This window comes from Eleginops maclovinus, chromosome 16 (genome assembly GCF_036324505.1).
Source record: "Eleginops maclovinus isolate JMC-PN-2008 ecotype Puerto Natales chromosome 16, JC_Emac_rtc_rv5, whole genome shotgun sequence".
NCBI classification, from domain to species: Eukaryota; Metazoa; Chordata; class Actinopteri; order Perciformes; family Eleginopidae; genus Eleginops; species Eleginops maclovinus.
This window is the reverse complement of record NC_086364.1, coordinates 22,990,833-23,007,229: the sequence shown is the minus strand read 5'-3', so window position 1 is coordinate 23,007,229 and position 16,397 is coordinate 22,990,833. Positions and strand designations below refer to the sequence as shown.

Below are 16,397 nucleotides of genomic sequence, written 5' to 3'. Positions count from 1 at the left end.
TGGTACCGTAGTTAATGCTCGTGTTTGTGCAGGAGGCTTCGTAACAATTCCCTCCGACCAATCAGCAGTGTGCAGTGTTTTAACGTCACCCTAAACCCAAGAGCCCAGGAAGTAAGTCAGGCATTGAAGCTTATTTTCGGAGTGGCTTAACGGTGGGAATAGAAAATCCTTATCCGTAACATGACGCAATTAGGCCCAAAACTACTTTCCCATTGACTTACATTTGGAGAAAAGACGTCTGTAAATCAACGCATAACTTTTAGGTAAACAGGAAAATGGAAGTAAGATCTTCCGAAGATCCAGGAAAGTTACCACAGCAACTTTAATTAAAAAAAAGGGGAACCCGCCTGAAACAATCTAGCATGTTCTGTTAATACATCCATGCCATCACACAGTAATGGTTCATCTCTCTTGGAGCCTCAGCTGAGTACTAAGAAGTATCAGGTACCATCCAGAACTTTTCCCAATGGAAAAACAAAAGAAAAGCAAGTCTGGCCAAGCAATGGAAACACCGCATTTCATTGACCAGTATAACGATGATATCATTTTTTGCATTGAACTACGTCCAACGAGGAACTGGTGTGATGTGATGGGAATCTCCACACGGCTTTACTCTTTCCAGCACCAGAGCCAGAGGAGTTGTGCATTAATGTGAGATAGTGTGGTTTTACTAGGGCAGCAGATGTAATGCTTTTATCACCATTGCAGTGTGAATTTCCACAATAAACCCGGGCGAAAGTCTGCTCCGAGCCCTGCTGCATTCCTTTCAGGAACTAAAAAGGTCTCGTGGTTTTGGAGCGGTCCACAAAGCAACACTTTTGATTCATGACAGTGTCTAGGAATTGCCTTCTCATTGCTATACTTTGTCAGACCTGTGACAAAGCCCATTTCGCCAATGAGGTCTACAAACTGTCAACACCATTTCTGACAACAATAAGTCACCAAACAACATCAGAAACTCACTCAAATTGTCGACCTAAAAGTGTAGGACAATGACTTAATCAAAAAAGTGTTCAAATCTATGCAACAACAATGCTTTAAAACCATTATGTCATCTCGTACCGCCATCAACATGTCCAACATTATAACATATTGCATGTTTTCTTCCCATTTTGCAACCCTTCACAGCCTAAAATAACCTACTAGTCCATGTGCATCACTAATGATCCCCACAAGTCACTTTTTCCACAGCAGCAGTAGCACTGACTTAATTTAAGGGCATCTGAAGTCAAACTGGGTTTTAGCCTGACATTGGATATGCATTAGGCCGCCTCTGATACTGAAAAACACCCTCAAGTTGAGCTTCTAACTTCAAAGGGAGCTCTAGTTTGAGAATTAGGGAAGAATTAGAGGGTCTTGGCCAGCATGGAGAAGAGCCCGAGGACAGGAATCTGTTTAGTCCTCGCTGAAGCTGCCCTCCCTCACACTCACGGCTAATCCAGTTTTACCCATTAAGCACCACAGCCAGGTCACCGAGCGGGTCTTTAAATAGGGTCTTTCCCAAACCACCCACGAGGAGAAGTACTACTCCGAGACAAAAACACATTCCAGCTCTGTCTGCACTCTTTCCCTCCGACAGAACTAAAGAGATTCCAGGTTAAAGACTCGATTTAAAGTTAGAGAGCGGTGCAGTGATGATGTTGGGCTATAAAGGAACTACAGCACGGTCACATGACTTCACGTCACCACCGCTAAGCTAAAGGAGGCTAATGTTGGGCTATAAAGGAACTACAGCACGGTCACATGACTTCACGTCACCAACGCTAAGTTAAAGGCGGCTAATGTTGGGCTATAAAGGAACTACAGCACGGTCACATGACTTCACGTCTCAACCGCTAAGCTAAAGGAGGCTAATGTTGGGCTATAAAGGAACTACAGCACGGTCACATGACTTCACGTCACCACCGCTAAGCTAAAGGAGGCTAATGTTGGGCTATAAAGGAACTACAGCACGGTCACATGACTTCACGTCACCAACGCTAAGTTAAAGGCGGCTAATGTTGGGCTATAAAGGAACTACAGCACGGTCACATGACTTCACGTCTCCACCGCTAAGCTAAAGGCGGCTAATGTTGGGCTATAAAGGAACTACAGCACGGTCACATGACTTCACGTCTCAACCGCTAAGCTAAAGGAGGCTAATGTTGGGCTATAAAGGAACTACAGCACGGTCACATGACTTCACGTCTCCACCCCTAAGCTAAAGGAGGCTAATGTTGGGCTATAAAGGAAGTACAGCACGGTCACATGACTTCACGTCACCACCCCTAAGCTAAAGGACGCTAATGTTGGGCTATAAAGGAACTACAGCAAGGTCACATGACTTCACGTTGCCACCGCTAAGCTAAAGGCTAGCCCTAGTGTGTATAAAAGGAAATGACTATTTGTTGTAAATGCCATAAAACCACCACTCTGAGATGTTGATGCTCCACTCAGCATGAAGAGCCAATCTCTCCGAACCACACAAGCCGCCCACCTAATTTCTCTCAGAGTTTCAACCCCCGTTATATTACAGTGACGGGACAGAACACACGAGTTGCCTGATGTCCTGCTGAGTCAGAGCAATTCTTCACTTTACTATGACAAGGGGAACCTCAAAAGATTCAATTGAGTTACAGACTCTTTCTTTTTAAAGACTTTTCAAAAAATTGGGAGAAAAAAAGTGTGCATTTTTAACAGAAGGTGATTAACGCCACATGAAGAAGGAGTGAGAGTAATGAGAAAAGAGTCGGACATTTTTGAAATTCGAGATTTTGAAAAAGGGTGATAATTTAAGCAAAACAATGCACATGTTTGTCTTGAAATAAAGCCATGAGTGGAATAAAAACTATAGTATTAATTAAAAAATAAGAGGAGGGAAGTTTGCTGGACTGTGCTGCTCCCCACCTGTCAGGGGGTGACGTTTGGACAAGTGTTTGGGGTCTGGAGATCACTTCCTCTCCCTTTTTCTTTTTCTACATCTGGTCTCCTCCAGGCCGTTGCTGGCGGCGGTTGAGTTGAGAGCGACCGCAGAAGGCTTTGTCCTCGCTGAAGAGCAGCTGAACCAACAGGAACCCCAGCCAGCCAGTCAGTCAGCCAGTCAGTCAGTCAGTCGATTAATTGATGGAACAATTTAGAAATGATGGGAGGCTCTCAGCGGGGGGAAGGAAAATGTTTACAAATGATGTGCAATAATTGCTCGTTACGTCTTCGCTTTCATTCCTCGACACCGCGTTTTTCCCTCTCTGGTCTTTTGTATTTGTTTGTTCTCTCATGCTAAATGTGGAAATGCTTCCTAAAAAGAAATGCATGTCCATGATGGTTCAGTAGAGCCCACATGCAGCTAATCACTGCGCATTTACCATGTATCCTGTCTGAACACCCAGATGAAGCCAAATCACTTCCATACAGCCACTCAGACTGAGACCACATGAATGGACCGAGATCCAGCTCAGACCACATTAGAACGGTCTTGATCATCAGGGTCCTGTCCTCCATCTGTAACCAGCTGCGGAAGGGGGGGGTTCTCCTACAATTATCCAACATCCAAAGACCCCCATCTGTTGACTACACTCAGACTAAGCTGCATTGAAAAGAGAGACCTTTCACTGGAAGCCACACACAGAGGGCCAGTGTGAGACCCCGGGGGCTTTGTTGCATCTTCAAAATAATTTATACTCTGAAGCAGCATCTGTGTCCATTCAACTGCCAGTCAATTCACAGGGGAAAGGGAACAACCAATGGATCAACAGGCTTTGGGAGTAATGGATTACATGCAATAGGATTACGCAATTAGGATACAAACAAAGGTAACCGTATTCCCTTACGAGGAGCCCAGGTACATTTCCAAAAAATGGCAATTACTAGCAGGATTCCAATGTTACAATACACTACTCTTCCAGTTCACTATTAAGGCATCTAATTCAGAGAATGCTTTCATTGGTCAGTTAGTTTGTGTCTTCGTGTTGTCCTCGGATCAAATCTGATCCGTTTCCAAATGTTTTTTGATGTCAGAAGAAGAAGTTCCTTCATTTCACTGCAACAGAAACCACACGGAGGCTCAATACTACGTCCTTCCCAAGAACAGTCAATAGTCACTACTTGAATTAGGAGAGTTTTACTCAAAATATGGCAGCTAAACTTTGACATTTATCAGTCTGTGATTAATTGTAGTCCAAAATATTCAAAATGTTGGCCTTTTTTTACCTAAAAAATGTGGTTATTTTGTGAACATGTAATCTAGTCACCGACATTACCTTTAAGTAGAAGCTGTTCCTTCCAGCTGTTCACATACTGTCATTATCCAAGGAGTCCTCGTGTAAATTAAAGAAGGATTAACAGGCAGATGTTCTTTAAAGGGTACAATTTTGTTGTCCAATATTTGGGATAGATATTCATACCTCCTACATTTTCTTTTTGGTTTTCATTCAGGCTTCTTTCATTCTTCTTTTGTGTTAAAAGCTGGCAGCTGATTCACTACAAGAAAGTGTCATGCACTCAACTCAAACAGCCTTTGTATAAATTATTGGGATTGCATTTACTACTGGATTAATCCAGAAGTAATGGAGAGTAATCAGGTTACTTTTATAGGTTACTGATTACATGTTTCTGTATTGGTAATAAGCTTTAGTAAAGGGATTCATTTTTAAAGTAACCGTGTTGATCGAGCATAATCTTGCTGGCTTCTTCTACTCGCAGCGACATCAAATCCTGTTCATTTGCAGCTGATTAACTGCGAGGGTGCATCGGACAGAAACAGAGCGGGTGCGGAGGATGGGTGGGAGTGAAATATGCTTTGGTGTGAAGGAGACGAGGCTTACAGTCGGAAAGAACAGGGCTGACTCAGAGAGGATGAGGTGGGAATGCGAATGGAGAACTGTAGGGAATCCCACGGAGAGAGATCTCTTCGCTGGTCCGCAGCGCGCCAAAGAATTCAGACGAGCAAACCATATGCCTAAAGAAGTCACATGTAAAACCGTAGCAAAGACGGAGAGAGAGGCTATAAACGTCTAGGATCTGCATCGGGCCAGGAAATCAATCAGACATCAGTTCGTTTATTATTCTGTTGCACGTCTTTCGGGGCGGAAAATTGATTCAAAGGAGCTTAGACTGAAGTTTCTTTAGGATTTTGCTTCTTTGTGATGGACAGCTCTCGACTCAGACGGACTGCAGGGGTGCGTTCCATTTGCTGCAAATTCTCAATCATATAAGAGTGAACTTTTGGCTGCGTGTCATTCATTTATCAGACTCAGAATCTGGTTTACTGCCAGGTACGTTTACATACAAGGGATTTTCTTTGGTGTCTGATGGTCTGAATACAAAATAATGAAGTACAATGAATATAGGACGATCTATGACAGCTGCGGTGTCTTACATTTTAAAAGGATGGCATTGCAAATCAAACCCTGCGCTATGTCTGCACGACAGAATTGAACAGTGATCAGACAAACAATGAGCCGTAGCGAGATGATGTCACTTATGATCACCCTGTGTCTGTACGTCACATCATTTAGGAGTGATCAGCTGGGGAGTCGAATGGAAACCTGTCCCATTGATGTTGAGGGTCAATTCTCACCCAGAGTGTTAGTTTTAGCAGCTTGCTGGCCATATCTTTCAGGTTTTATAGCTGGCAAACATGTGCAACATCTGGTTCAAATGGACAAGGTGGGGGGTTTGGGGGGGCCTGTAGCAGCACAAACAGCTACAGGCCTGAATGAATGTCATCAATCACAACCTGCCTGGAAACAAACTCATCTACAGCTCTGTGTCAAAAATCAACCCGACTAAAGATGACAACATGCGGCTACAGCATCTCGAAAGAGTGGTGACGTATTTTTGTAAAACTATTCAGGAAGTTAGTATCACAAGAGGTCCGTCGACATAAATCCAATGGGAATTTTCCACTAATGTTGGGCTATAAAGGAAGTACAGCACGGTCACATGACTTCACGTCACCACCGCTAAGCTAAAGGAGGCTAATGTTGGGCTATAAAGGAACTACAGCACGGTCACATGACTTCACGGTCACCACCGCTAAGCTAAAGGCGGCTAATGTTGGGCTATAAAGGAAGTACAGCACGGTCACATGACTTCACGTCACCACCGCTAAGCTAAAGGCGCCTAATGTTGGGCTATAAAGGAAGTACAGCACGGTCACATGACTTCACGTCACCACCGCTAAGCTAAAGGAGGCTAATGTTGGGCTATAAAGGAAGTACAGCACGGTCACATGACTTCACGTCACCACCGCTAAGCTAAAGGCGGCTAATGTTGGGCTATAAAGGAACTACAGCACGGTCACATGACTTCCCGTCACCACCGCTAAGCTAAAGGCGGCTAATGTTGTGTGTGATGGCGTTTAGTCGTCTCATTTAGAAACTTCTTAGCAACCGGCCTTTTTATGACACGCAGGGTAGGATACGTATTTTATGTCGTAGAACAAAACATTCAAATCTTTTTAGCTTGTGTAAAACACAGACCTTATTTCCGGCTCACAACATAAAACACATCCTAAAACGATTGACTTCCAGACCTTGTGTACTGAAGGCCCTCTGCTAAACGTGAGCACTTCATCGAGCTGCAGCTTTGGGACGGAGCTGACCATGTGGACGACATTACATAATTCGGAAAGATATATGCCCAGAGGAGTGATTGCTAGCGGTGCTGGAAAAAACAAAATCCACTGACAGAGAGAATCATTTAAAGGGGGGGATATTAAATCGGGAAGGGTGTAACGTGTCACTCTGCATCAAAAGGACTACAGGGTCCCATATTGGCAATTTGACACACACATATTTACATTTAAAACTGTAGATTTTAACATGAAGATGGTACACTGTGCATACTCCTATTCTCCTTAATTGCACAAAGGGTAATTTAGTCTCTGCATTTAACCTCTCCTATCTTAGTTGTTGGCACCTCTTAAATGATCAGTCCACTGTCTGTGCTGAGTCTGTTCTGGGACTTGAACCAGCAATTCCTTAACTAATTCCCAACAGACTGATCTACTGCCATCCTTGTATGTCATGTATTTACAACTGTCAGAACGCTGGGTTTGACATTTTTGTAAACAAGTCTCCACATCCTGCATTGAACCCTGAATGACTTCTGACAGCTAGCTCAAAGTTTGATTTCCTTGGCTTTTTTGTCCAGCTGATTCAATCCACCCCTCTTATTAAAGATCCCTCCATGTTTCCGCTTATTCCAATCAACAACACAAAAAAAAAAAACAGCACCAGCTCAAATATTTAATTTGGAAAGCCTGCCATGGAATTTGACTCGGGTCAGACCCTGGACGTACATCAAACAGGGCGGGCTCTCCTCTCCCAGTCAAAACAGAGAGCGCTCATGTAAACTGTTTCTGCTGTTTGTGTTGAGAAGGCACACATCAGAACAGCTGAGGGGAGAACAGGGCTGCAAGAGTATGAAGTGCTCAGGAACAGAACTGCTTTATAAATGGATTATGCATAACTTATGGTGACCTATTTTAACCACAAAGGAGGGAGATGTCTGTCTGTCTGTCTGTCTGTCTGTCTGTCTGTCTGTCTGTCTGTCTGTCTGTCTGTCTGTCTGTCTGTCTGTCTGTCTGTCTGTCTGTCGTGACACTGGTGGAAAGTGCATTTACTCAAGTACTGAAATTAAGTACAATTTTGAAGAACTCATTTTATACTTCTTCCAAAATCGTAACCCAGTAATATGTTTTGAAATAAGCCTTTAAGCATAACGAGTACCTTTGATACTTTGAATGTAATTTCACGACAATACTTTTACTTAATTCAGGTTTTAAATGCAGGACTTTTACTAGTAACAGTAGTTTTACACTATAGTATTTGTACATTTTAGGTAAAAGATCTGAGTACTTCTTCCAACACTGGCAGGAACACAACTTATGGTGACCTGTTTTAACCACAAAGGATGCAGCTGTCTGTCTGTCTGTCTGTCTGTCTGTACTTGTAGGACAAAGCTCCCTGTTCAGATCCAGACGTGACCTGTGGAGCCTGTCATCATAAAGGCTTGATTATTACTAGCTGGCATGCTAAGCTAACGTCTGATAGCCAACTTTATATGAGCCTGTCTGGAGGGCAGAACAGTGTTATAGTTGGGTATCACTCTGACATTGCATATATGCATCTATGAGCCAATGAAAAAGGTAAGATATCATGCCAAATGTTGGGTTATTAAAGTATAAGCGACCCTCTTAATGGCAGAGTAGCACAACATAGGGATCAGACTACTTCCAGGAACACTAATATCCACATTTAGCCTCATCTAGGGGTCTACAGAGTCAATGTTCAGATATAGTTCAATACTCTGAAAACAAATACTATATAAAATACATTAAAGCTGTTTACAAAATTGTAGAAATGACAGGAGCGATCACCGGCGTTAAGCCAACTCCATATAGCCAATGGGAACTGGTCCCATCCAGCAAATAGACGTAGCCCTCCTAGCTCCGTCCACTTGCTGGATGAAGTAGACTGAGCCCCCCTAGCTAGTGTAACTGTTCCCGTCCAGCAAGTAGACGGTGCCCGCCGAACTCCGTCTACTTGCTGGATGTTATAGCCTGAGCCCCCATGTCTAGAGCATTATCCACACACTATCCAGGAGGGCTTCATCTATTTGCTGGATGGGACTAGTTCCCATGGGGATTTAAACAGCGTTGCTACCTGTTAGTCGCAGCTTCACAGGGCCATTCCGCCGGACTCCTTGGTTAGACATGTCCTCTTTGTTCCAGCCTTCACTTCACGTAATAAAAAATAAATTAACTGTAAAAAAATAAAATAAAAATAACAAGGTTTATCAACCTCTCCGCCAGTTTTAGACAATAATGGAGTCAAGGCAATGTGGCCCGGATGTGAACTGAACTGCCATGGCGAGCGCTCACAAATGCAAAAATAAAATAAAAGAGAAAGCTGCAAAATGCATGAATAAAAAATGATTTCCCCCGGAGGAAAGTGTAGAGAAGCTGCTGGGGAAACGCCGGGTTTGTCTTCACATCTTCGGATCAGCCTCTGCCTCGGACTGGTCCTCCTCCGGAGTGGATCCTCTGCTCTGACCGGTGACGACAACACTCTTTGGGGGAGTGATTTCACATTTCCCCAACATGTTACCAGAGGAGGAACAAGTACTCAGGTCTTGTACTTCAGTAAAAGTAGAGTGTAGGAATACTCTGTCACAGTAAAAGTATTCTAAATGTTCCTCCAGTGAAAGTAGAAGTACTCAGATCTTGTACTTGAGTAAAGTAGAAGTACTCAGATCTTGTTCTTGAGTAAAGTAGAAGTACTCAGATCTTGTACTTGAGTAAAGTAGAAGTACTCAGATCTTGTACTTGAGTAGAGTAGAAGTACTCAGATCTTGTACTTGAGTAGAGTAGAAGTATTCAGATCTTGTACTTGAGTAAAGTAGAAGTACTCAGATCTTGTACTTGAGTAAAGTAGAAGTACTCAGGTCTTGTTCTTGAGTAAAGTAGAAGTACTCAGGTCTTGTACTTGAGTAAAACTAGAAGTACTCAGGTCTTGTACTTGAGTAAAGTAGAAGTACCAGAGTGTAGAATACTCTGTCACAGTGAAAGTATTCTAAATGTTCCTCCAGTGAAAGTAGAAAGTACTCTCCTCTAAATGTACTTAAAGTAGCGACAGTAAAAGTAGTCATTGTCTGATTGGTCCATTTCAGAATAATATCTCTGATCTGTTTTATAATGAGTGATCATTAAAGTGTTCTCAGAGCTGGTAAAGGTGCAGCTAGTTTGAATGGCTTTGTATACTGCAGGGTAGCTGCTGGATTTACTGCAGGTGAACTAAAGTCTGATTTAAGGGCTGATTATATTCACCATCATCAGTTTCGCAGATCTTATACTTTAGTGGCAGTGGTGGAAAACGTTTTTAGAGCCTTTATCTCAGTAAAAGTACTTATAGTGTAAAAAATACTCAAGTGAAAGTACTGCACTGAGAGTAGTACTTTAATACAAGTTTTTAGTTACGACCAGGAAATGCTTTCCCTTAACCAGAGACTGTTTTATTTTGTCTTTATCAGAACTGCCTCTTTGCTGCAACAATGTGCATTTCTGATTATCTGTCAGGTACTCTTTTAATGTACTATTATCTGTAAACTGCATTTACTCTAGGTGTCATGTCAGCTTCTATATTTCATTGCTTTTATAGTCAAGTGTGTTTTTCAATGTGGAAAATAATTAAAGACACTGGTAAAAGTACATTTTTATGAACTGCTCAATCATTTTATTTGAGCGCATGTTTAAATGGGATGTCTTCCTGCCTCTTTGGATAAACGGTCTTCATTTTCAAAGGAGAACAGGAGGCATTCAAGTCCATCTGGGAGCATTTTATATAAAAAAGGAGAATATGTCTGAAACATCGGACAGCGAGGAGGTGACCTTTATTTTTTAAAAGGTTGTATATTTGTGTCTTCTCATACTTACAATTAACTATGTATTGATGCTAAATATATTTCATGACAGTCGCTTTTGTCTATATTATTTATGTTGGAGAATAACGCAGTATATGTTTGTCTTTCAATATGGAAATGTAAAAGAAAATAGAATCAAAATGGCCAACGTAAGATGAAATACAAATATGAATATAAACCCAATTAAATTCATGTATATAAAATAAAGGTCAGTAAACACAAACCCGTGGTACAAACAACTTTATTTACAGTCACGTTTTGTCACATTAAAACAGTATGTACAACACACTGAAAGAAGACGGACAGCAGAGAGGCGAGAGGTACAGTAAAGTTTAGAGAAGAAGAGGAAATCAGAAAGTTGAAAGTCTCTAGAAGTTGAAAGAGGTTTGGTTTTCGCTGATCTGGAACGCATAGCCGTCGTCGGTCACTTCTGGAACCACAGACTGCACCACCTCCTCCTTTAAAATAAGGAACATAAAAGTCAACACCAATAATATATTACGTGTAAAAAAGGTTTCTTTAAAATAGGTTTTAAGGAACGTACCTCTTCGGAGAAGTATTTCTCGATCAGGTTGAGGGAAGCTTTGTAGATCATCTCGTTCTCGTGACACTGCAGAGCTTCCAGCTTGTCGAGTCCGCCGCACTCTTCCACCATCAGACTCAGCTTATCCGACTCTCCGATTTTATCCCCGGCCTGTTAGGAAAACACACATAAAATATTACTTCAGAGCCGTGACGTTACCTCTAATAATGCAGGAATGAGTCCTAAAACTGGGAAATGAGTCAGCATTTTAGCACTGCCCATCCCCTCATCTGGAAGTCAATGGTTTCTGAATGTGTTTTGGTTGTGAAATGAAGTCTGTGGTAAACACAAGCTGAAGAGATTTTTTTAAACATGTCAGTAAATACCCCACTGGTGAATTTAAAAACAGTGGTAGCTAACCAGAGTCTAAATGAGACTACTAAACGCCATCACGCCCAACATTAGCCGCCTTTAGCTTAGCGGTGGCGACGTGAAGTCATGTGACCGTGCTGTAGTTCCTTTATAGCCCAACATTAGCCGCCTTTAGCTTAGAGGTGGTGACGTGAAGTCATGTGACCGTGCTGTAGTTCCTTTATAGCCCAATATTAGCCACTTTTAGCTTAGCGGTGCCTTCAGGGTCAGTTTACATCCCTGCACTGCTCTATAGTAGTATCTGTTCAAACCGGTTGTGTTTTTCACTGAAGATGTGCTCACCATGAAGATGTTGGTGATGGCGTCTAGGAGGACGAGGACGATTTTGCTGTCCTTGGAGGAGAGGAGGTTCAGCAAGGGCTCGAGGATGTTAGCTTGGACGAGGTAGACCACCTGCTGCACGGAGCCGCCGCTGGTGAAGTTCGTCACGGCCCACACCGCCTCCTTCTGGGTTTTGTAGTCACCCTGCAGAGAACAGAGATGATGAGGCAGATGGAAATCACAATGACTAATGTAGCAAATGAGCGGTTTACAGATTGAAGTGCTTGATTAGGATTTCCATTAGTACTAGCATTAGCGTCCAATATCTACAGGAGATAAAGGCCTCCTACTTTCATTCCCATTAGTCATCTAACTTCTTTATCAGATTTCTAAAGAAGCAGAGAGACCTGTAGAATCAATAACGAGTTAAATAAAATGTAAAAAAATCATACCTTGACGAGCACGTCCACCAGGTAGGGGACGATGCCGGCGTTGATGACCTCCTGGATCTGCGAGTCCTTCCCGGCCGTGACATTGGACAGCATCCAGGCCGCCTCCTTCTGGATGTTGGCCTTCTTGTGGCGCAGCAGAGCGGGGAACATGGCGAGGGCGCCGGAGTCCAGCACCGCCTGCGTCTGCTCGTCGGTACCAGTCACGATGTTGCCGATGGCTCGCAGCGCAGGGGTCTGAGGGGAGAGGGAGGAGCCAGGTTAAGCATTTGCCTTACAGTATTTATATAATAGAAAAACATCTACTGAGGTTTCACACGCACCACGACGGGCAGCTCCTCGAAGCCGAGCAGCTTGACCAGGCGAGGGATGAGTCCGGTCTGCACCATCACCTCGATGCGGTCGTTGGACCCATCCGTGAGGTAGGACACGGCCCAGCAGGCGTCCGCTAACACCTCCCGGTCGTCGTGGTGCAGCAGGCGGACCAGGGCGGGGAGGATCTGCTGGATGGCCGTGATGGGGGGGGACGGGTTCTTGTTGCGGCAGAGGTTAGACAGAGTCCAGGTCACGTTCCTCAGGTAGCCCACCTGCAGAGAACAAGGAGCAGAGAGAGAGAGCAGGGGTCAGTGTGATATGAGAGGTGGCAGTGTGTTGAGATATGGCCCCCTCTAGTGGGGAGAGAGGAGAATGACATGTCTTATTTGCTCACTTATTTTCCTCTAAATTCTGATATAGGAAAAAAAAAAGGAGTACATGTATGGACAAACCAAGTCTACAAATAAATCTTAATTTAAACGATTAAAATAACTTACACTGAGTGCGGAGAGGTCGGGGACGGACAGCAGAGAGAGCAGAGGGGCCACAGCGCCATGTTTGATCACCCGGTCTCTGAGAGCAGAGCCATCACCTGAAAAAACGATTAAAACAGATCAGTAGAGAACAACAAGATAAAGAACACGAATCTGCAAGTAATACCGCCAAGCAAAGATGTGTCCTTTGGGAAAAACTCAGGAAAATGCAAGTGGTAAAAAACCTCTCAGCTGCCTTTGATACTAAGAGAAGGAAGGCCTTGAAATTTCTACATTTTTTGGAAAGAATGTAGAACTTGTGAAAGATGCGTCTCAAATATAGAGAGTTGGCTTAAGAAGAAGTATTTGATATGTGTAATGTTCCATTTCAGAGTCATACATGTGAAATAAGTGGATAATTGATGCTTTACTGAGTTCACCACAGCTGGTAAAGGCAGAGCTCATTTTGAAGAGGAGTAACAACTACAATACTGGCTTCTGAAATGTAGTGGAGTAGAATTATAAAGTAGGATCAAATATAAAGCGTACTCAAGTTAATGTACTTCATTATCTTCGTCCTCTGTAAATGAATAACTCTGATTACCTGCGATGTTTCCGAGCGCCCACACGGCCTGCTCGCTGATGTGCTGGTGGGGGGAGGTGACCAGGCTGATGAAGGCGGGGATCCCTCCGCCCTCCACCACGGCGGCCGTCTGGTCCGACGTCCCGGAGGCGATGTTGGTCAGCGCCCAGGACGCCTCGAACTGGGTGGGGGGGCAGTCGACGAGCCCCAGGAAGGAGACGAACCTCGGGATGAGGCCGGCGCTGATCAGCTGGTTGATGGGGGGGTTCTTCTCCCGGGAGAGGAGCTTCCTGCGGGCGGGAGAGGAGGAGTTAGAGGCAGGAATAAGTGATTCACTGTGTGATGTGAAGCTTAATATCCTGATTGATTTTGTATTTGTGTTTGTTGTTACCGTGCCGCCTGAGTGGCCTGCAGCTGACACTCTGCGTCTCCGCTGTTCACGCCGCTCAGAATCTCCTCAACCGTCCACTGTCTGAAGGTCTGCCCAGGAGAACAAATACAGGGGAGATTAAAACAAATAACACAAACCCTCTCCCTTTTGTATTCCTCTTCATCCTTTTCGAAGCTGATGAAGTTTTAATATAGCTAAATTGTCTCGAAATATTATAGACAACAACAACAACAACAACGAGATGTGAACATGACGCCTAAACAGAACAATCCCTTGTCATTTTCCAATTTCTATCGCGGTTTTATTCCAACCATAACACTCAACACGTGAGGCTGCAGTCAGGTCGGTATTTTAACCTTTGCTTTGAGAAATTATCTCGTAACCAATGTTGTCGATACAGCCGAAAGAAAGAAGGCAGTTGATGGAGGTCTATGTATTTCATTCACACAAATAAATGATGATACCCTAAGGAATATTTTTGAAATCTTAAGTGATGATGGATGGATAAATCTTTTTTTAAATTCCAAGCCGATTTAAATTTCATAACTCAACATTAGCACACTTTTAGAAGTCTGAACCTCTGAGTATTCGTGCGTCAATCAATCCATAGACTGCAGAAAAAATGTATGCAAAGTTTTGAATAGGAATGATGAAAATGTGATTAAATAAAACATATATGGGGGGGGGGGGGGTTAACAAAGACATGAATGCATAGACTATACAAGCAGCAGAAAAAGAAGTTGGTTGTAAGTTAAGGGTGGGGTCTGTGGTGAAAACCGACCCCTTACATTCCTCAACTAACAGCCTCTCAGCTCAGCAGCAGAGCCAGATATACTTTGGTTTCAAAGATGGAACCACAAAATGGTTGTTTTATTACATCATTATGGTGTTTTCTGCATATAAAACCACATGTAAACGCTGCAACATCAGCTGGAACAATAGATAAACATCTGCTGTGATTATAAGAGGATTTTAAAACGCTAACCTGACAGTTCTGGGTCCTCTCCTGCAGAGGGGAAGTGGCCTCCTCAGGGTCCACTGTCACATTTCTCTTTTTGAACATCTGGTCATCTTTCTTCGCCTTTCGGAGCTCCACGTTCACTTCCACCCGCCTGCGTCGAAGTTCCTGTATTTACATGACATTAAAGTCACATTTTAATCTCAAGCGTGTGGATTAAGAACCGAAAATCAGGGACAAATGTTGCAGAAAAACCCCTCACATTGGCATCTTTGCCTTTGTTCTTGAATTTGTTCAGACGGTCGGCGTTCTCACACATTTTTGCAAGTGACAGGGAAGCTTAGCAGCAGTTTAAATGTGGTTTAGTGGTTATTCCTGCACAGAAAGCAAAAGAAATACGGTTAAAAATCACTTTTCGCTGACGGTTTTCCATCAAAACAAACCACTGACAGCCAGCTAAAGTTGGTAATATCGTTAATAAACCACAGAAAAGTATGCAAAACTGTTTAGTGTCAAAGATTAAATGACTTTTCCTCATATAAAGCTTCACAAGCAGCAGACACGTTCTTACCTGGCTCTCGCGCAGAGGTTGTAATACGCGAAAGTGCCGCACAGACCTTTAAATTACTGAAACTGAGCTTTCTGATTGGTCCGTTTGAGCAGAAGCATCCAGCTGCCTCCGCTCATTGGTCCGTTTGAACGAAATCACGAAGGAACAGGAAGTGTCGTAGCATAGCTATCGCGATATCTCGTTGCGCGGCAAAATCACACTGCATGGAATATGATCCTGGGTCGGGTTTTGAAAGGCGTTCTTGTTTCTCATTGGAGGTTTGTGAAGGATAAACCGATCCTGGATCTGAAGGTTTCGTTCCTCATGGAATGACACTTACAAAGAACTAACCGTCCGAGTAATTCTTGGAAGACATCACTAGAACAATGTCAGGAAATGCTTTTTTTGGTACAATTTACTTTATTTAAAATAGAAAACGGCATTGTTCTTTGGTACTACATATGGGAACTCTTGTCACCCCTTTCATCTCATATCTTCAACTTTTTCATCTCTAAATACTGACGTTTTAACCCATAATCATGACTTTATCATCATTTCGATTTTTATCCCGTAATTATGACATCTCATAATTTCAACCTCTTCATTTCAAAATCTCGTGAATTACACTTGAAATGTTATATTTGATATCTTTTCTTAAATCATAAATCTTTGCGTTTTTCCTCATAATTATGACTTTTTTTTAACCTCATAATTGGGACTTTTTTTGACATTTTATTCCACAAATACTCTTTATATCATGGTTTTCTCTAAATACTTACATTTTATCCAATAATTAGGACGCATTCAATTCTTAATTTCAATTTATTGATTTATTTGGACTTTTATCTCCTAATTATGATTCATAATTGTGACCCTTCATCCCGTAATTATGACTTTACCCCATAACTTGTACACGTGTCTCATAATGCTGACTATACATCATTATTTTTTTCTATAATATCAGATTTTTGTTTCATAATTTGTGTTTTAATCTCCCAATTTCTATAATTATGACTTTTCATATATGATATATATGAATTCATTAATTATAAGCAACAATG

At 42.7% G+C, this 16,397-nt stretch overlaps 2 protein-coding genes across 5 annotated transcripts in view; both read right to left on the bottom strand.

The window, feature by feature from the left end:
• The window catches only part of smurf2 (SMAD specific E3 ubiquitin protein ligase 2), a 59,394-nt gene extending 50,338 nt beyond the window's left edge, over window positions 1–9,056 (bottom strand). For 2 of the 4 annotated variants that reach the window (XM_063904372.1, XM_063904374.1), the window contains exon 1: window positions 8,646–9,055. In XM_063904372.1, the coding sequence (XP_063760442.1) occupies window positions 8,646–8,697 (52 nt within the window). In that variant the 5' untranslated portion in view covers window positions 8,698–9,055. Of the gene's footprint in view, window positions 1–8,645 lie in introns of all 4 variants that reach the window. The other 2 variants (XM_063904371.1, XM_063904375.1) reach the window with 2 other exon arrangements.
• Window positions 9,057–10,626: 1,570 nt separating this feature from the next.
• kpna2 (karyopherin alpha 2 (RAG cohort 1, importin alpha 1)) lies at window positions 10,627–15,380 on the bottom strand. Its single transcript, XM_063904983.1, has 11 exons — window positions 15,358–15,380; window positions 15,049–15,161; window positions 14,814–14,954; window positions 13,829–13,917; window positions 13,459–13,727; window positions 12,879–12,973; window positions 12,390–12,653; window positions 12,070–12,303; window positions 11,639–11,821; window positions 10,946–11,095; window positions 10,627–10,859 (listed from the first exon to the last, which is right to left on the bottom strand). The coding sequence occupies exons 2-11, from the start codon at window positions 15,103–15,105 to the stop codon at window positions 10,770–10,772; spliced, it is 1,572 nt and encodes a 523-aa protein (XP_063761053.1). The 5' UTR covers window positions 15,106–15,161; window positions 15,358–15,380; the 3' UTR covers window positions 10,627–10,769.
• Between the last annotated feature and the right edge of the window lie 1,017 nt (window positions 15,381–16,397).

Excerpts from the sequence above, each read along its gene's own strand:
- kpna2 (XM_063904983.1), bottom strand. The coding sequence starts at position 15,105 with ATGTGTGAGAACGCCGACCGTCTGAACAAATTCAAGAACAAAGGCAAA. Across the intron at positions 12,974-13,458 it reads GGCGCTCGGAAACATCGCAG|GTGATGGCTCTGCTCTCAGA; the intron begins GTAATCAGAGTT and ends TCGTTTTTTCAG. Across the intron at positions 11,822-12,069 it reads TGGTGGACGTGCTCGTCAAG|GGTGACTACAAAACCCAGAA; the intron begins GTATGATTTTTT and ends TGTTCTCTGCAG.